General features: G+C 41.7%; 1 protein-coding gene across 1 annotated transcript in view; it reads right to left on the bottom strand.

Moving 5' to 3' along the window:
* LOC134540907 (uncharacterized) overlaps nt 1-21,484 on the bottom strand; it is a 300,470-nt gene that overhangs the window by 164,482 nt on the left and 114,504 nt on the right. The window contains exon 3 of the mRNA XM_063383976.1: nt 12,780-12,840. Within this exon, the coding sequence (XP_063240046.1) occupies nt 12,780-12,840 (61 nt within the window). The remainder of the gene's footprint in view (nt 1-12,779; nt 12,841-21,484) is intronic.

Genomic DNA, 21,484 nt, shown 5'->3' with positions numbered 1-21,484 from the left:
GAACATGCTTCGTACCTACCTCGCACGCGGGTGGGAGAAAGAAAGAAAGAAAGAATGAATGACTTAAACCCCTCGTAGCTTTAGCCTTCCGGGGTGTTAGAATTAACTTTAATGTTTCTCTTGTTGAATAAAAATTGTGAACTGTGTGCAAGAGAAAAAATTAAAGACTTTTAATTAAAATTATTTAAAATTAATTTTTAAATTTTGAATTTCTGAAACCACTTTAAAAGGTGAAAAGATTGGATTTATATATATAAATTAATTCGTGCCTGGAGCCGGGATTGGAACTCTCTGGAGGTCCGAATGGGGAGAGGTGCCTGAAGGGTCCCCCTTTCCCCAATCGGAAGGCAGCTATTAGCCCGGCCACGCGGGTGAGAGAGGAGGAACCAGCCAACCAGAAGAGAGGAGAGGCAAGGCCGCTGATTGGCCGGCACCCGCCAGCCAATCGCGGAAGTCCCCCAGCTCCAACTGACCCAAACCAACAGGCCAACCAGGAGAAAGGAAGACTCTGATTGGTCCACAGCTGCAGTCCCACCGGGGAAACACTCCCCTCTCAGGCGAGAGTAATAAAAGGCAGGAGAACTTGTGTTAACTTCAGCTGAAGATGAAGACTGAAACGTGGACCGAAACGTCGGGTGATACCTTCGCCTTCGAAGCGGCTACAACCCAGAAGCCAAGCAACTCTATAACTGTAGACACCTATATTTCGTGGGAAAATTTGACTGTTAGAATAGGCTGGGTTTATAAACTATGCAAGAACGTAAGAAACAAGCCGCGAAAAAAATTTTCAATAACCAAATTTTTTTAAAAAATAACTTTTTATAAACCACTCAAGACGCAAAAAAAAAAAAAAAAAAAAAGCAAAGCAAGCATCGGCCAACTTTCACCTTTCTTGAGTTTCGACTTGCGTTCCAACCTTCCACACTTGAATTAAAGTTTTCCGAAAACATTTGCGACACATATATTAAGTCCACGCTCTTGTTAAACTTTCGCATGGTAAAAATAGAATAATAGTTTTAAAATCGAATTTCTAGCTTGAATTATAACAATAAATAGGGACCGGAAAAATTCGCGGTTTCGATGGCCTTCAGGATAGACTGCACTTTCCCATGAACACGGGAAAATAACGCAAGTTCATTGGCTGCCAACTTGTAAGTCGTCTCAGCTGGTTTGTCTGTGATTCGATCCTTCTTTGTTTGAGGGTTTAAAACTGGTTGAGATTCGCCCAGATGAACAGCAAGCAAATAGCAAATTCATATAAAAGGTATACCTACTATGTATTTGAATTCTAGCCTATCGCCGAATAAATCCGCGAACTTTTCCGGTCTCTAATAATAAATCCCGGGATAGAAATATGTTTTATGGTGTTTTACAATATGTAGATGTATATTAGCATAGAAATGTATGTCCAAGAGCAGACGGCAGGCGATGGCGATTGATGCCAGTGTCCGCCATCGTATCCTACAATATCTTACCAAACGTAGCCTACTTATCCTAACGTACCTACCAATCTATTCCAACATATCCTACCAATCGTATCCCAACATTTCCTACCAAAATAATACCACAATTTCTAACCACATCATACGAATATTATCGGATCGGATCCTGCCAATTGTATCGCACCCTGCCGGGGTCAAAGATCAAGGTCATCCAAGATGTCAGCCGTGAAGTTACAATCCAAAATTGCTGACGCTGGCAACATGCACCACAGCCTGTTCGTGCTTCATAAGTGACCGCGATTTCTTTGTGTTGATTGCGTGTTTCGGTTTGGCGCCGTCGGTTTCCAAGCGTAGTTTATAAACTCGGCCTTAGACACACTACGTTTGTGATTTTTTTTTACGAATGTTTTATTAGTAGAGACCGGAAAAATTCGCGGGTTCAATGACCTCCAGGATAGACTCCAATATCCTCTACACACTCTGGCAAATGCCAACTGTTCATTGGCTGCTGACTTGTGAGTCGTCTCGACTGGGTGCGGCATGTGATTCGACACTTCTATGAGTGAGGGTCTCTAATTGGCCCTCAGTCCTCCAGATTAACAGTGAACCAATGACAGAAGCAGCACTAAGGTATAATTATTTGAATTTTAGCATAACACGAAATGAATCCGCGAATTTTTCAGGTCCCTATTTATTAGATCTACACTGAAAGAAATTTTTGTATATTTTACAAGAAAAATCCTTGGAAACCCTGTTGCCAAGGATATTACTTGTAAAACTACAAGGCAGAACTTTGTACCATGTGCGATTTTGCAAGGCTCTGCCTTGTAGTTTTGCAAGAAATATCCTTGGCAACAGGGTTTCCAAGAATTTCTCTTGTAAAAGTACAAATTTTTTTTTAGAGTGTATGGTCAGTCAGAAAAGCACTTGGGTGGCACAGCTAAATTGCGGTTACTGGACTTCTGAAAATCTGATTACTAAAGGCAGGCATTTTTCGCGAGAAAAAAATTCTGACCGCCTATCAGACTGCAACAAGGTATACCCGCACCAGCGGTTCCTTCCTTGTGATTGGCGGCCGTCTGCGAGAGAAGTCGTTGCCTTGTTTGACCGGGCCACTCAGGACGCGTTTGCTTCCGCGCTGGATCACTGTGATTGGTGCTGTGACAATCGACATGTACCTGAGAGAAACTCATCCAATCACGAAACACAGACGATGCTAAAGCGTTTTAACTTCTAGATGGTCTCGGAATCTTTTCGCGAAATAATTTGACGTTATTAAGGCTATGCATGCCAAAAATCCAATGAAACAGGAAAAACTAAAGTTGGCATAATCCAAACTAAAAAATAAGCAAATATTTTACAATTTTTCACCATTTACTTTTTAAGAGAAAAAGAAAAACTGTGATTTTAGAGATTTTAAAACGAAAGATAAAAACTGGCAATACATATCTAATATTCATTAAAAATAAATATGCTTAAATGTTTAACACTTTCGAAATTCCAATCCACGAGTGGTTAGCTACTTTGTAATGACAATGTTCTATTAAGAAAAAAAAATTCGAATAGAGCGGACCCTTATAAACTTCGTTACGACGCAAAATAATGATCTTGAACATGAATCGTGCTTTTATTAAAAGTAGTCTCGGAACTGCCAATTACGTGTCTCGGCTGTTAGCAATAAAAACTTCTTGCATTTTGGGAATTTTAATTGACTTTTAGCTCTGCCTCTGAACTTCAGTTCACGCGAATGTCATGTTAAAAGAGAGACTCTTCGCTAAAAAAGAAAAAAAAAGAAAGAAGTAACAAAATTATGGATGCTGAAGCATATTTCTCAAACATAATCAGATTAGGAGTAATTCGGAGAGTTTTGCAACTGGCAGAACAATGAATTAAACTCATTAGGGCAGAACATTATCAGCACTCCCCCGTGAGCTTCAATTATGCCGGCGGAACAGAACAAAAATTAAAACTAACGGGAAATTTACGGTAAGTGTTCTCACGACTTTATCCACGGGCGAAGACTAAAATTCGTAGGAGCAGAGATGAGGAGCACAATAAATTTATGTGGTTGTTGTTTGTTTAACATTCTGCTGTATTCATCACTAAAGGCACAGAGAATCACGCCGATGCAATTTGTAGCGAATAAGTCTTGGGAGTAAGCATATAGAAAGAACGATGAACAATAGAAACAATGACCAATTTGTAGAGACCTGCAATTTCGCGGTTTCGATGGCCTTCAGGATGGACTGCACATACCCTTGTACACTCGGGTAAATAACGCAAGTCCATTGGCTGCCGACTTATAAGTCGTCTCAGCTGGTTTGTCTGTGATTTGATCCTTCTTTGGTTGAGGGTTTATAACTGGTTGAGATTCGTCCAGATGAACAGTAAGCCAATAGCAAAACTATCTAAGAGGTATATGTGTTTTAATTCTAGCCTATCACCGAATGAATCCGCGAATTTTGCAGCTCTCTACCAATGTGCTTTACATAACATTAAATATTTTTTTATTTGCACTATAACATGTTCTGCGGGATTAAGAACAATGAATCAGCGAAAAATAAAATGACTCCCCCGGAATAGCCGACATCCAACGCTACTGGAAAAAGGGGGGGGGGGGGGGGGAAGGGGCGATAGAAAATTACTACCCCAGCCCACTATTTACAAGGGGAACGTCACTGCAGCCATCAATCACCGGAACACCCCCCCCCCTCCACTCTTCATCCACCCCTCCCCTTCAACCCCCCCTCCCCCCTCCAAAAAAAAAGAGAACCGCTCGGGCAACGCTGGGCAAAGTGGGTGATAAACCGAGGCTTGTTATAGAGCTGTGGTCTTCAGTATTTTTTTTTTATCTTCGGCGCATTATTTCCTCAGCTAAAATGTTGCGTGTCACACAGTATCAGGTATCACACACACAAAACCACCATCACCACTACAATGAAAACTTTTTTTTCGACAACAAAGATTCGTCTGTTTTTGTTTTTGCCAGGTGATAAAAGTAGCATAACTCACAATTACTCACATTTAATTAAAACTTTTTTATTAATTAGTAGAGACCGAAAAATTCACGGTTTCATTTCGCGATATGCTAGAATCCAAATGTGTTTAACCTTTTGCTGCTTCAGTGATTGGACCACAGGTTGTCTGGAAGTAATCACAGCCAATGAATAATCCTCAACGAAAGAAATATCGAATCAAAAGCATTTTAGTTAATAGTTGTCACGAGTCAGTAGCCAATGAGCAGATGTAATTTGTCGGAGTGCATAGAGGATCTTGGAGTCTATCCTGTTGGTAATTGAATTCGCGAATTTTTCCGGTCCCTATTAATTAGTTCAAGATTAGGCAATCGATAGAATGACCCGGGAATTTCGCGTATTCGTCTGGCCTCAGGGTAGAATTCAAAGTTACATGTGCGCTCGGCACAATGTTTTCTTTCCCGTCGGTTGATTTCTTAGGGAGAACACATTTATTTACCCTTGTCGATTGGCACAAGCTGATTCGCTTATTTCTCTCCTAGCTGGGCATCGTTGGCTCACGGTCGTAGAGTATGCTGTGTCCAAATAACTGCGGTCCAATCTTGAACACAGTGCAAGAGAGTGAAGACTTGATGGAAGCTTTTGGACATACGCCATTGCTAAAGCACATGTATGTCTGTAGAAGAAAACTACAAAAAACACAAAAGACTTAAACACAAATTAAGCAAAAAATTGCTGTTGTCAGCAGGATATAAACACCACATAAATTTCCATAACAGGAATATGGTCGACAATCAAAGAAAAACAAAGAAAATGGACTAACAGAACGAAAAAACCCCCACAAACGATGTCAGCACAAAAATATTTAACCCAATAAAATTCAGCACAACAGTTTAAACGAGACAAAAACACAGCAAAACGAAGAGACGAAACAAACACAATGGTTTTCCAAAATACAGAAGAGAACGAAAAAAAACCCCGCTCAATTTGTGTTTTTGTCTTTAGTGTTTTTTTTGTAGTTTTCTTCTACAGGCATACATGTGCTTTAGCAATGGCGTACGTCCAAAAGCTTACATCAAGTCGAGCACTCCCATTGCACAAATCTTTCAAAGATAATAAGATAGTGGAGGTTTGCATTCCAACTTAGTTTTTGATCATACCTTGTATATCCGAAACTCAGTGAATATATCAATACGGGATTATGCGGCCGATAAAAAAAAACATTCTTGGGGTTATTGTGTTTCCGCTGGTGGCCACGGAGAAACTTTCTCTTTTCTCTTTGGGGGCCGTCCAAATAAAAAAAAAGGAATAAGGGGGTGAGGAAGGGGACAGAAATGTGTTTATTGGCATTTCGACGCACGAGTTTTGCGTACCTCGGAGAAGTTTCGGGCCTGCGTATTTTTTGTGGTGCAGTCTGTTTGTTATTTTCCTCCTTTCTTACTTTATTTCTTTCTTCCCTTTAGTCCGTACTTTCCTTCCGCCAACACACATCTCTTCGCCACTCTACTTTTCCTACCCTCGGTAGGGTGTACATAACAACAGGAAAAATTCGCGGATTCTTTACGTGATGTGTGGAGGCCGGAAAAATTTGTGGTTTCATTTCGCGATATGCTAGAATGCAAATGTGTTTAACCTTTTGCTGCTTCAGTGATTGGATCACAGGTTGTCTGAAGGAATCAGAGCCAATGAAATATCCTCAACGAAAGAAGTATCGAATCAAAATCATTCTAGTTAATAGTTGTCACGAGTCAGTAGCCAACGGGCAGATGTAAATTTGTCCGAGTGCATAGAGGATCTTGAAGTCTATCCTGTAGGTCATTGAATTCGCGAATTTTTCCGGTCCCTAGTGATGTGAAAATCAAATAATTATATATTTGTGTTGCTTCTCTTATTGGTTTACTATTAACATGGAGCACTATAGGCCAATTAGAAACCCCTCATTCAAAGCTGTATCAAATCACACCACGTCAGTAGTCCATGAACAGGTGACGTTTGCCCGGTTAGGCAGAGAATGGTGGAATCTACCCTGAAGATCAATGAACCTGCTAAATCTTTCAGTCTCTAAATATACATCACGTGTTGTATTCGATTTCGAAACACATTCTTTACCTTAAGGATACCAATTCGATAGACACCTAAAGATATCGAGTCTGTCTCACACTTAAATTGCAGCACAGAGAAAATGGTGCCTACTGTATGTTATATACCTACTATAACTTATTATCATAAATTGTAATATTATTTTAGTTCGACCATTTGATGATTTTTAAGACCATAAAAATTATTCCTTATTAAAGTTGTATACATTCCAAAAAAAATATATACAAATACTAAACACAAATTATTGTTCACAATAAAAAAATATTTATAATGGTCTGTTACTATTATTCGCAAGGCATTCCATTAAGTAAATTATAAGGTAAAACAGAGTCGAAATATTTAATGTTAAATTATATGAAAAGTTTTGATCGAAAATCGTTTAAAATAAACATTTTTTTAATTCACTTTAAAAATTGTTCAATTATAAAGTTGTGTCTGAAATTTTTACGCTCTTTGGGTGTATGTAGCATAGAGCACACCAAATCAGGGACAGCCAGCGCTAATAGCATTTAAATTCACACACCAATCTAAGGATGAGATACGCTATAAATTTGAGCATCGTCTGTGTTTTGTGATTGGTCGTGTTTCTGTCGGCCGCGTTATCTACCGTAGCCAAACGAATCAAAGCCTCTCGGGGAGGGGAAAAAAAAACTAGTTCAGAAAGGCCCGGTCGAATAAGGCAATATCTAGGCGCAGGCATTTTTCGCGAGAAAAAAAAAATATATTTCTGAACGCCCATTAGACTGCAACAAGGTATACCCGCATCAGCTTTTCCTTCCTCGTGATTGGCGGCCGTCTGCGAGAGAAGTCGTTGCCATGTTTGACCGAGCCACTCAGGACGCGTTTGCTTCCGCGCTGAATTACTCTGATTGGTGTTGCAACGAAATGCATGTACCTGAAAGAAACCCACCCAAATCAGGAAACACAGACGAGGGTACAGAGTTTCAACTTCCAGCAGGTCTCGGAATCTTTCCGCGAAATATCATGCCCCTATAGGAATAGCTAGAGACCAAAAAATTCGCGTTTTCGATGGCCTTCAGGACAGACTGCACATACCCCTGTACACTCGGGCAAATAACGCAAGTTCATTGGCTGCCGACTTGTAAGTCGTCTCAGCTGGTTTGTCTTTGATTCGATCCTTCTTTGGTTGAGGGTCTCTAACTGGCCCTCAGTCCTCCAGATTAACAGTGAACCAGTGGTAGAAGTAGCGCTAAGGTATAATTATTTGAATTATAGCATATAACGAGATGAATCCGCGAATTTTGCAGGTCTCTACTGATTAGCTTACTTCTCTCCTATCTGGGCATAGTTGGCTCACGGTCTTAGAGGGGCGTGTCCAGGTAACTGCGGTCCAAACACGAAAACAGCGCGAGAGTGTGAAGGCTTGCATTTTAACTTGGGGCTAAATGAATGCACGAAATTTCCGTATCAATAGCTATTATATACAAAGTGCGATACGGTCAATAAATTTATAACGAACAACATAAACTTATATCAAATTGGAACTAATCTCCTTCAAAAATAACTCTCCTTGTCTGGCGATGCGCACATCCCAAAGATGATTCCATATGAACATTTCTGGATGTGAAGAGACGGGAACCTCTTGTTTGGCCAAAAACCCTCGGATCAACAGCAATTTGCCGTGATGAAGGACGAAGCCATTGACCCATTTTTCCTGGACTCCTTTTCGCAAACCAAATTTGATGTCAACACGTCGCTCGAAATCCATCCCTGATGTGACACGCGACAGACACGGTCAACACGACCTCAATCAACTCTTCCGGCTCTGGAAGCCAACTGACAAGTCACAACTTGTTCAATCCTGACACTCACTGACTCTCAACAGATCAGGCTATCGGGATTAATTACTTCAAATAGATGTGACGTTCATCACTAGAGACCGGGAAAAATTCGCGGATTCCTTTCACGACAGCCTAAAATTAATATAGTTACACCTCAGTGCTGCCTCTGCTGTTGGCTCACAACTCACCCGGATGACTCTGGGCCAGTGAGAAACACTCAACCGAAGCTGTGTCGAATCACAGGCCGCTACATTGGGGACACCTTCACAAGACAGCAGCCAATGAGAGGGCGACATACTGCTCTCGTGTGTGCTGTGCAGCTCTCACACACGCGGCGATCTTCGCGTCGTGTTTTGGCTCGTCCTGTCGTCACCACGTGCCTGCACGAGTTCACTCCAGATAAGGGGAGGGGGGGGTGTCCTACCCACACCACCCCCACACCCCTACTGGTTGTCTGCCAAAACCCCCGGGGGGGGGGGGGGGGGTGTCATGAATTTAGATGAGTCTCTCTTCCTCCAACCCCACCACTCCTCCACCTCCTCATCCGCAAACTTTCAGTCGGAGAGTTGAGTGTTGCCGAAGAGAACGGGATAAGATCGCTTCCTCCAGCTAACGACGACCCCTCCTTGTTGGGGGGGGGGGGGGGGTTGTCCGCGATTCTGAACTCTCGGCGCTGTAGTGGGTTTTTTTTTTGGGGGGGGGGGGGGGTAAAAGGGGAGAGGAGGTTGGCGAAACTGTTCGGGAACCACAACCGCCGTGAAATATTCACGCGGTTCGTCTTGGGCACCACGTCGCTGCACCGTCGCTGCAACATTGATCCGTCCCTTGCCTCCTCGAGTCTCGTCCCTACAACACCCCCCCCCCTCTCCAAAAATATCCCACCTTCGGCCCAAGGCATGGACGAGCCGGGGACTCGCAACTATGGTACTCGTTGTCTTTCTACGAGAGTCACTGATCGCTAGAGACCTGAAAAATCCGCGGGTTCATTTCGTGTATTGCTAAAATTCAAATAATTATACCTTAGTGCTGCTTCTGTCATTGGTTCACTGTTAATCTGGAGGACTGAGGACCAATTAGAGACCCTTACTCATACAAGTGTCGAATCACAGGGCCACCCAGTCGAGACGACTCACAAGTCAACAGCCAATGAACAGTTGGCATTTGCCCGAGTGCGTAGAGGATATTGGAGTCTATCCTGGATGTCATTTAACACGCGAATTTTTCCGGTCCTCTACTAAACCTTAATTTTTGTGTCTTGGAATATCGGCCTGAATATGGATATAGTTGATTTGTAGGGGACTGGAAAAATTCCTCCCGGGATAGACTTCGCAATCCTCTGCATACTTCGGGCAAACGTCTTCTGTCCATTGGCTGTTTACTCGTGAGGCGTCTCAGCTAGGCGACACGTGATTCGACACTTCCCTGATAAATGGGCATCTAGTTGGCCCCGGAGTTCCTCCAGATGAACAGTTAACCAATAGCAGGTGTAATTATTTGCATTACGAAATAAATTCACGAATTTTTAACTTTCGAATTACGAATAAGTAGAGACCTGTAAAATTCGCGGATTCATTTCGCGATAGGATAGAGTCCAAATACTTTTAAAATTATTTTGCTTCAGTGTTTATCTGAAGGACTCTGGGCCAATGAAAAATCTTTAACAGAAGAATTAGCGAATAACGATAATTCCAGTCAACAGGTGTTACGAGTCGGTAACCAATCAGCAGATGTAATTTGCACGAGTGCATAGAGGATCATGGAGTCTATCCTTTAGGGATTTGAAATCGCGAATTTTTCCTGCCCCTACGAATAAGCCTTGAGTTTATTTGAGTTTGAATTCTTCGTTGATAAATCCGCACACTTAACTGCAACTTCCAACAGTGCCTAGTGCTACGGCCCTGGAGAAGGAGACGGCCTGCCATTGGCGCGCGGCCACGTGACCGCCACGCCCGAAACTCGAAAAGGGAGATTGGGGAATATTGGGGGGGATGAGGGGGGGTGAAGATGCCCCGGCTTACGCACGCCCGTCGCGACGCGAGGGGATCAATACAGCGAGGACTTTGTCGGCACGGCTAGGTCAGGGTCCCCCCCCCTCCCCATCCCCCCCCACACAGAAACCATTCAATATCCCCCCCTCCCACCCTCAACTTTTCCCGAAGCCTTTTCTCGATCAATCTACCACACGGAAATATTCGCAGGGTTCAATGACCTCCAGGATAGACGCCACGAACCTATGCATACTCTGCTGAGTAACAGATAACTAGGGACCGGGAAAATTCGCGGGTTCAATGACCTCCAGGATAGACTCCAATATCCTCTGCACACTCGGGCAAATGCCAACTGTTCAATGGCTGCTGAATTGTGAGTCGTCTCGACTGGGTGGCCTGTGATTCGACACTTCTATTGAGTGAGGGGGGTCTCTAATTGGCCCTCAGTCCTCCAGATTAACAGTGAACCGATGACAGAAGCAGCACTAAGGTATAATTATTTGGATTTTACCATAACACGAAATGGACCCGCGATTTTTTCAGGTCTCTACATATAACAGCTCACGCGATTTTCCCTTTACCACCTGACAATACTAGGTTTAAAATTTTTGTCTGATACCTAGGGGCAATGCATTTTTTTCCCCCCCCGCGAAATAGACCTCGAGACAAACTGTTAGTTGAAGCACTGTAGCAATGTCTGTGTTCTCGTGATTGGTCGTTTTTCTTTCAGGTTCCTGATGTCAATTGTCACAACACCAATCACAGTAGTTCAGTGCGGAAGCAAACGCGTCCTGAGTGGCTCGGTCAGACAAGGCAACGACTTCTCTCGCAGACGGCCGCCAATCACAAGGAAGTAACCGCTCATGCGGTTATACCTTGTTGCAGTCTGATAGGCGGTCAGAATTTTTTTCGCAAAAAATCTCTGCCCCTACTAATGATCATCACAAAAAAAAAAAAGCTTGATCAAGCATAGGCTTTCTTGAGTCCAGCCTGGAGTTAAATGAAAGGCGAAATAAATGATCGTGGCTCTACCATTCAACAAACAAAATGTCTTGGTGCAAAAAAACAGCCTGTAATATTCCGCGCAGCTAAATGTAAGAAGTCCAAAAAAAATTTATTATCATAAAATACACGCAAGAGGGCGATCTTTGTAAATATATAAAAGCGACTAATATAAATACTTACGTTTGAAATGTCAGAAATGAAGGCGTTCGAAAAAATCTCATTTCTAAAATAAGATCGGTTTTTTACTTTGCTTACTTGTCATAACATTATGTTTCATTTCTAAGAAGTATATAATTCCCAACCGTCAAAAACATCTGCTTCTCAAAATAACGAAACTGAAAGCGTTGACATAAAACTCATTTCCTAAATAAGATTGGTTTTGGACATTTTTGTCACTTAATTTATTTTACATTTCTGTACAAGAATGACGCAGTAAAAAGTGGTTTCACATCACCCCCACTAAAAAAGTTAGTTTTGACTTAACGATTTGTTTACTTATTTATTGTTGCACAGTATTACAACCTCGCTATCGACACGAGTACAGCAAAAAAAAAAAATCATATTCCTTTGTTCGTTATTTGAATTACGATGATTTTTTTTTAATGATACAAAAAAAATAATAGAATGTTCTAAGAGATTTAACTGGTAACATTTTTCGCCCTTCAACCCGATAACCGAGAATTTCCCGGAAAAGTATTGTGACAGAGGTTGCTTTGTACACAGAGTATAGAATCCCTCCAGTTTATATTATCACCATGGTGAAACCATCGAACCCAAGCGGATAACCTACAATTCACTGACCCCCGATCATTTCCGAACAAATTTGAAGTTCGCCATCGGAATTTAAAAAAAAAAATAGTGCGTGGAGTCCCTCCACGCGGAAGAAGTGAAACTTCACTGTTTACTTCGCAAGAATACCACGCGCATGTGCTTGGGATCTACCGACTCACTCTCTTTCTCTCTCCTACTTTCTACCTTTGTGTATCTTTCTTTCTCTCTCCCTCTTGCGTTGGAATATTGGACGCTACTCGTTGCTAACGCTCGCGCTGGGCCTGTAACAGGTATACTACGCGCATGCGTTCGAGTGCCACGCATTCACTCTCGCTCTGTCTCTTTCTATTCCCCCTCCCCAGGAGCGTTGAACGTTTAACGCAACAGTGCTTTCATACCCCCTCCATGGTAGCGTTAAACGTTTAACGCTACCTTGTCGGAAGTCGCATTAGAAGTTTCACTTAAAAAAAAAAATCTATATTGCGAGATTTCATATATTTTTCAAACTCGTTTTTAGTGTTTTAAGTGACCTTGACAAAAAAAAACATTTTTATACGTTTGCAAACACACGGGGGGGGGGGGGGGATTTAAAAAACCGAAGATGCATGAGCGCGTATTATTCGGGAGAATGGCTCGAGGGGCAATGAAAAATTATGTTTCAGAATTCGTGCTGTGCTGTAGTTGTTGTTTGTTTACCTTCTTCGTCTCCATGGTGATGGCGGGGGCCGAGGCGGGTGTCATCATGGGCGGTTCCAGCCTGCGAACACACACAATTCACGTCCTTAAAGTGACAAGTCGCATCATCCCGGCAATCGAACACACTTGCCAGGCAACGTACGTTCTAGCAGTCCTCTGGTGAGAGAAAGAAAAAGAAAGATACTTTTTTTTTTTTTTTAACTTCTCAAAGAAAATCAGCACGCTTTCAAAATTATCCTCCTTGGATAAATAAGGACACTGCTTACAAATCTAGAGATCTTCGTAAATTTAAGGGTTACTCTGTTTACTTAACTCTGATCATGCACTCACTGGGTGGTCAAATAAATTTTCTGATAAAAATTTCCCCCGCCTTTTCCTTGACCAAAGTATAAAATTTCCCAGACTAACTATATACATATATAATAACTCAACTATTTTGCGATTTTATGAAATAAATCAAGATAATCAAGTTTTCAAAATCCCCACATCTGGCCTAGGATTGCATAACAGAAATGAAAATTCAACATTGCCGACGTCATTTTAAAGTCTGTAAAAAAAACAGTCCGACCAAAAATTTATATATATATATATACTTTCATAGTTTTAATGATGGCACAGTGGAGCGTGACGTTTCACCCTCAAATCATTGTCATTGGTAGGGAATATCCTTGTCCTTCCCAGGATTCCAAGTAAATTCCCTGACTTCTCCTGTCAAATATTACAACTTCCCTGACCTTGCAAAAGGTTTATACCAGATGACTAGAGACCTGCAAAATTCGCGTATTCATTCGGTGATAGGCTAGAATTCAAACACATATACACCTCTTAGATAATTTTGCTATTGGCTTGCTGTACATCTGGACGAATCTCAACCAGTTATAAACCCTCAACCAAAAGAAGGATCGAATCACAGACAAACCAGCTGAGACGACTTACAAGTCGGCAGCCAATGAACTTGCGTTATTTGCCCGAGCGTACAGGGGTATGTGCAGTCTATCCTGAAGGCCATCGAAACCGCGAATTTTGCCAGTCTCTACAGATGACTAACAATAATCACCTCGCAGCAGGGGCGCAAATCTGTAGGATTCGCAAAAGAGGAGGGTGTGGGCGCAGAAATTTCCAAAATGGGGGGGGGGGGGGAGGCCACGTGGCACTAGAGTTTTGGACGTGGCGTCAACTGACACAGGTTATTTCTGAATACGGTGTTTATATGTTTTACACTGCCCATATTCTGGCCTGTATGCATGCAATAAGCAGAAAAACTTTGGAAACATATAGAAAGTGTTATTTTCATAAGACAGAGTTAGAGACCGGAAAAATTTGCGGATTCATTTCACGACAGTCTAAATAATGTAGATACACATCAGTGCTTCCTCTGCTATTGGCTCACAACTCACCTGGACGACTCTGGGCCAGTGAGAAACACTCGACCGTATCACCGGCCGCTACATTGGGACACCTTCACAAGACAGCAGCCAATGAGAGGGTGACATTTGACCGAGTGTACGTAGAACTATAAAGTTCATCCTAGAGGTCATTGAATCCGCGAATTTTTCCGGTCCCTACCTATACCTTAGCGCATTGCTTTAACGACATGTTAGCAATTGTTCCGACACCCCCCATCTTCTACGACTGAGGACCAATCAGCTGCCAGCCAGCAGCAGAGAGACCGAAAATCACGTCGACCCACTCAAAAGAAAACAAAACTACTACTGGATTTTAAAAAAAAATCAGCGAATAGGAAAGCAAATGTGGGTATAGAGTACCTAACCATTGTACTCTGAAGGTTAGCCTCGCACCAAAAAGTTCCGCGAAATTATAAATTTTTTTATCGTTTTTGCAACAGATGAAATAATTCGGAAATTAGACCTCGACTTAGTTTCTGCAAAGATTAAGTTGTCTACACAGAAATTTTTTTGACGTGACGTCTGATAAATCGATGAACGCCGGCTGCACGCACTAAAAAGTGTCCCGTTACGCGCATTGTCCCGTTGCGCACATTGTCCCATTACGCACATTGTCCCGTTACGCACATTGTCCCGTTACGCTGTGTCCCGTTACGCTCATTGAACGCTTGCGTCGCATCTACTCTCTTCCACTCGATTGTAACAACCATCGATTTGACTTTTTCGAGGCACATTAAACTTGAAACACTCCCATTCGTTTCCTACTTGTCCTATCATCGTCCTATCATTAACAGAATAACACAGATTGGAAGAAGTTAAATAGAAAAAATGTATAAAAGTTATAGTTAAAATAATATCTTCCTTAAAGTAATAAATTTATTTGAATTAATGAGTGAAAATACAAGTAAATTTATCAATTAAATTGTAGATTTCATTTAACTCCTCCTTTGTATTCATACAAAATAGTGATAATTAAATAAAAATGATTCAATTTTATTCATAAAAGTATGCAATCATTTCATTAATGCTTTGTTATGACGTCGTCACGTTAAACTATCGTCCGTAAACCTACTTTACAGACAACCAATTTTAAAGATTCAATTCGAAACCATTCGCCATGCAAGAGTTTGTGACACTACAAGAAATATATTGTTACTATTAAACCACATGGCTATGGTTACTTCTGCATACATGAAACACGTTTTATATGCTACTGAGTATTTGTTACGAAAATTGCATCAATTTTATATTTTAATTGAATTTTCTTTCAAGTACAATTTGTTAAACCAAAGAAAATATAAGTGAACATTCAATAATTATACTTTATTTTGCTGTATTATGATTATTAATGCGCTCAGTTTATACAAGAAAACTAGTCAGTGAACTGTTTTCAAAAATCTTTCACTATTGGAGGTACTGGGACAACACAAAGCATAAATGCCCGGGTAAGAATCCGAACCCAGTATTACTGCGAACACTATTTTGTAGTGATGAAGTTGTTTTCATGTAAGTGTAAAAATCTACAAAATATCTTTAATTTAACGTAAATATTTATGTTCCGTTTACAAAAATAACTCATTGATATGGGTAATTGTTAGAGACCGGAAAAATTCGCGGTTTCATTTCGCGATATGCTAGAATCCAAATGTGTTCAAGCTTTCGCTGATTCTGTGATTGTACCACAGGTTGTCTGAAGGAATCACAGCCAATGAATAAACCTCACAGAAAGAAGTATCGAATCAACAGCATCCTAGTTAACAGTTGTCACGAGTCAGTAGCCGACGGGCAGATGTAATTTGTCCGAGTGCAAAGAGGATCTTGGAGTCTATCCTGTGGGTCATTGAGTTCGCGGATTTTTCCGGTCCCTAGTAATTGTTATGAAATCTTGTGGCTGCAACCACGAATTTTCACATGGTGTGGATGACGCGTGACTCTCAAAAAAGACTGTCCATTGATCCTGACGTTAAATATCCCATGCGAAGCGAGTGTCACTCGTAAATGGGAACAAAGAGTTCCTCCACCCCCCCCCCTTTTTTCACCCCCTCTACCCCACAACATCGCTATTTCTCTTCAGGCCAATGAAAACCTATTTCCAGCGCCCATTTTGCGGGCACCGCGCGGCCGGTTATTGGTTAATGCGCCGTGCGGTGTCGAGGGCAACATCACGTGACCTCTCTCCCAGAGCAGGACAATAGGGCGTCCAGTGGCGTCCAAAAGGCGTCCAGTGGCGTCGATTACACTGGACAAGTTCACTCGCAGCTCGCGCAAACATTTCCTACACATCAGCTCAGGGCCGGCGCGTCCGTACAGGCGAACCAGGCAACCGCCTACGGCGCCAAGTAGCTGGGGGCGGCGCAGCACGACACATAACAGCTTATATAACATGTTTAACCATTATTGAAACAAGATGAAAATTGATTTTTGTAACAGTTTGGAATGTTTATATTGATATAAGTATTATTTAAAGTCCACGGTGACCTGTTTATGATTTGTAATAAGTAAAAAAGTAAAAAAAAAAAACTCAAGCCTGCTTACATTTGATTGTTGACAGCATCTTAGGCTTAAGTGATGTATTTTGAGGCAAGGAAAATTTTTTTTTGTGGTGTCCGGCGGAGGGGGGGGGGGGGCTTTAAGGTTTTTCGCCTAGGGCGCCAATTTACCTTGCACCGGCCCTGCATCAGCTGCGTGATAAAAACACTTGCATCGTCTGCGTTTCGTGACTAGGTAGAGACAGGAAAAAATTCTCGGTTTCATTTCGCGATATGCTAGAATCCAAATGTGTTTTAACTTTTTGCTGCTTCAGTGATTGGACCACAGGTTGTCTGAAGGAATCAGAGCCAAAGAATAATCCTCAACGAAAGAAGTATCGAATCAAAAGGCCATTCTAGTTAATAGTTGTCACGAGTCAGTGGCCAATGAGAAGATGTAATTTGTCCGAGTGCATAGAGGATCTTGGAGTCTATCCTGTAGGTCATTGAATTCGCGAATTTTCCCGGACCCTAGTGATAGGTTGAGATATCTCTTTTTACAGGTGCGTGCGTCTAAGAATGTTCATTATCCCAAGAGAGTATTTTTTTTAAACATTTTTTACAAAAGATTATTTTAAAAACCAGTTGCCAAGAAATAAATATATAACACTACAAGAAAAGATAAAGGTTTTCCAAGGTAACACTCAGTATTTCTAACCAAAAATTGGCGCATAATTTTATATTTTAATTGATTTTTCATTCAAGTATAATTTGTTTAAACCACAGAAATGATAAGCGAACATTGAATAATTAAACTATATTTTATTGTATTATGCTTATTAATGCGCTCAGTTTAATCAAGAAAACTATTCATGTTTGCCAAATATTTCCAATGCACCGACATGACGGTTTAACATCATATAATAGTACAGATGTATCCAAGTTGAAGTGAAATGAATGCCCGAAATAATTTCGGCTCCAGCCATAACAATGAGAGATATAATTACACACGAATTTTTTTCACGAAACACTAGAAGACTCTACTTATGTAGAAATATATTTATGTCGCTGTGGTTTACAAAACATTCATCCGTCTTCCTGTTCCAGTTGGAGACAATTATTATCAACAGATGTGGCTTCAATAAGGAATGTTAAATTTGTATTGAAGACGCCCAAGCTACTGCGTTTTCTTGAGGTAATTGTTTCTAATCAGTCAGTACTGTGTAAGTACACGTGTTCGGAAGTATCATCAAGAGACAAGTAATGTCTGCAAGTATAGTCGAGACACAAGTGTCTGCAAGTATCGTCGAGACACAAGTGTCTGGAAGTATCAAGAGACAAGTGTCTGGAAGTATCAAGAGACAAGTGTCTAAGTATCGTCAAGAGACACGTGTCTGGAAGTATTGCCAAGAGATAAGTGTCTAAGTATCGTCAAAAGATAAGTGTCTAAGTATCATCAAGATACAAGTGTCTAAGTATCATCAAGATACAAGTGTATACGTATCGTCAAGAGACACGTGTCTGGAAGTATCGTCAAGAGACAAGTGTCTGGAAGTATCATCAAAAGACAATTGTCACTAAGTATCTTCAAGAGACAAATGTCTAAGTATCGTCAAGAGACAAATGTCTAAGTATCGTCAAGAGACAAGTGTCTGGAAGTATCGTCAAGAGACAAGTGTCTGGAAGTATCGTCAAGAGACAAGTGTCTGGAAGTATCGTCAAGAGACAAGTGTCTGGAAGTATCGTCAAGAGACAAGTGTCTGGAAGTATCGTCAAGAGACAAGTGTCTGGAAGTATCGTCAAGAGACAAGTGTCTGGAAGTATCGTCAAGAGACAAGTGTCTGGAAGTATCGTCAAGAGACAAGTGTCTGGAAGTATCGTCAAGAGACAAGTGTCTGGAAGTATCGTCAAGAGACAAGTGTCTGGAAGTATCGTCAAGAGACAAGTGTCTGGAAGTATCGTCAAGAGACAAGTGTCTGGAAGTATCGTCAAGAGACAAGTGTCTGGAAGTATCATCAAAAGACAATTGTCACTAAGTATCTTCAAGAGACAAATGTCTAAGTATCGTCAAGAGACAAGTGTCTGGAAGTATCATCAAAAGACAAGTGTCTGGAAGTATCATCAAAAGACAATTGTCACTAAGTATCTTCAAGAGACAAATGTCTAAGTATCGTCAAGAGACAAATGTCTAAGTATCGTCAAGAGACAAGTGTCTGGAAGTATCATCAAAAGACAATTGTCACTAAGTATCTTCAAGAGACAAATGTCTAAGTATCGTCAAGAGACAAGTGTCTGTAAGTATCGCCAAGAGACAAGTGTCTGGAAGTATTGTCAAGAGACAAGTGTCTGGAAGTATCGTCAAGAGACAAGTGTCTGGAAGTATCGTCAAGAGACAAGTGTCTGGAAGTATCGTCAAGAGACAAGTGTCTGGAAGTATTGTCAAGAGACAAGTGTCTGGAAGTATCGTCAAGAGACAAGTGTCTGGAAGTATCGTCAAGAGACAAGTGTCTGGAAGTATCGTCAAGAGACAAGTGTCCGGAAGTATCGTCAAGAGACAAGTGTCCGGAAGTATCGTCAAGAGACAAGTGTCTGGAAGTATCGTCAAGAGACAATTGTCTGGAAGTATCGTCAAGAGACAAGTGTCTGGAAGTATCATCGAGACACAAGTGTCTGCAAGTATCATCGAGACACAAGTGTCTGCAAGTATCGTCGAGCCACAAGTGTCTGCAAGTATCGTCGAGACACAAGTGTCTGGAAGTATCGTCAAGAGACAAGTGTCTGGAAGTATCGTCAAGAGACAAGTGTCTGGAAGTATCGTCAAGAGACAAGTGTCTGGAAGTATTGTCAAGAGACAAGTGTCTGGAAGTATCGTCAAGAGACAAGTGTCTGGAAGTATCGTCGAGACACAAGTGTCTGCAAGTATCGTCGAGACACAAGTGTCTGCAAGTATCGTCGAGCCACAAGTGTCTGCAAGTATCGTCGAGACACAAGTGTCTGCAAGTATCGTCGAGACACAAGTGTCTGGAAGTATCGTCGAGACACAAGTGTCTGCAAGTACCATCGAGACACAAGTGTCTGGAAGTATCGTCGAGACACAAGTGTCTGCAAGTATCGTCGAGACACAAGTGTCTGCAAGTATCGTCGAGACACAAGTGTCTGCAAGTATCGTCGAGACACAAGTGTCTGGAAGTATCGTCGAGACACAAGTGTCTGCAAGTACCATCGAGACACAAGTGTCTGGAAGTATCGTCGAGACACAAGTGTCTGCAAGTATCGTCGAGACACAAGTGTCTGCAAGTATCGTCGAGACACAAGTGTCTGGAAGTATCGTCGAGACACAAGTGTCTGCAAGTATCGTCGAGACACAAGTGTCTGCAAGTATCGTCGAGACACAAGTGTCTGCAAGTATCGTCGAGACACAAGTGTCTGCAAGTATCGTCGAGACACAAGTGTCTGGAAGTATCGTCGAGACACAAGTGTCTGCAAGTACCATCGAGACACAAGTGTCTGGAAGTATCGTCAAGAGACAAGTGTCTGGAAGTATCGTCAAGAGACAAGTGTCTGCAAGTATCGTCGAGACACAAGTGTCTGGAAGTATCATCAAAAGACAATTGTCACTAAGTATCATCAAGAGACAAATGTCTAAGTATCGCCAAGAGACAAGTGTCTGTAAGTATCGCCAAGAGACAAGTGTCTGGAAGTATCGTCAAGAGACAAGTGTCTGCAAGTATCGTCGAGACACAAGTGTCTGGAAGTATCATCAAAAGACAATTGTCACTAAGTATCATCAAGAGACAAATGTCTAAGTATCGCCAAGAGACAAGTGTCTGTAAGTATCGCCAAGAGACAAGTGTCTGGAAGTATCGTCAAGAGACAAGTGTCTGGAAGTATCGTCAAGAGACAAGTGTCTGGAAGTATCGTCAAGAGACAAGTGTCTGGAAGTATCGTCAAGAGAGAAGTGTCTGGAAGTATCGTCAAGAGACAAGTGTCTGGAAGTATCGTCAAGAGACAAGTGTCTGGAAGTATCGTCAAGAGACAAGTGTCTGGAAGTATCGTCAAGAGACAAGTGTCTGGAAGTATCGTCAAGAGACAAGTGTCTGGAAGTATCGTCAAGAGACAAGTGTCTGGAAGTATCGTCAAGAGACAAGTGTCTGGAAGTATCGTCAAGAGACAAGTGTCTGGAAGTATCGTCAAGAGACAAGTGTCTGGAAGTATCGTCAAGAGACAAGTGTCTGGAAGTATCGTCAAGAGACAAGTGTCTGGAAGTATCGTCAAGAGACAAGTGTCTGGAAGTATCGTCAAGAGACAAGTGTCTGGAAGTATCGTCAAGAGACAAGTGTCTGGAAGTATCGTCAAGAGACAAGTGTCTGGAAGTATCGTCAAGAGACAAGTGTCTGGAAGTATCGTCAAGAGACAAGTGTCTGGAAGTATTGTCAAGAGACAAGTGTCTGGAAGTATCGTCAAGAGACAAGTGTCTGGAAGTATCGTCAAGAGACAAGTGTCTGGAAGTATCGTCAAGAGACAAGTGTCTGGAAGTATCGTCAAGAGACAAGTGTCTGGAAGTATCGTCAAGAGACAAGTGTCTGGAAGTATCGTCAAGATACAAGTGTCTGGAAGTATCGCCAAGAGACAAGTGTCTGGAAGTATTGTCAAGAGACAAGTGTCTGGAAGTATCGTCAAGAGACAAGTGTCTGAAAGTATCGTCAAGAGACAAGTGTCTGAAAGTATCGTCAAGAGACAAGTGTCTGGAAGTATCGTCAAGAGACAAGTGTCTGGAAGTATCGTCAAGAGACAAGTGTCTGGAAGTATCGCCAAGAGACAAGTGTCTGCA

The sequence above is a fragment of the Bacillus rossius genome, chromosome 17 (assembly GCF_032445375.1).
Source record: "Bacillus rossius redtenbacheri isolate Brsri chromosome 17, Brsri_v3, whole genome shotgun sequence".
In the NCBI taxonomy this organism is placed as follows: Eukaryota; Metazoa; Arthropoda; class Insecta; order Phasmatodea; family Bacillidae; genus Bacillus; species Bacillus rossius.
This window is presented reverse-complemented; position numbering and strand designations above follow the sequence as displayed.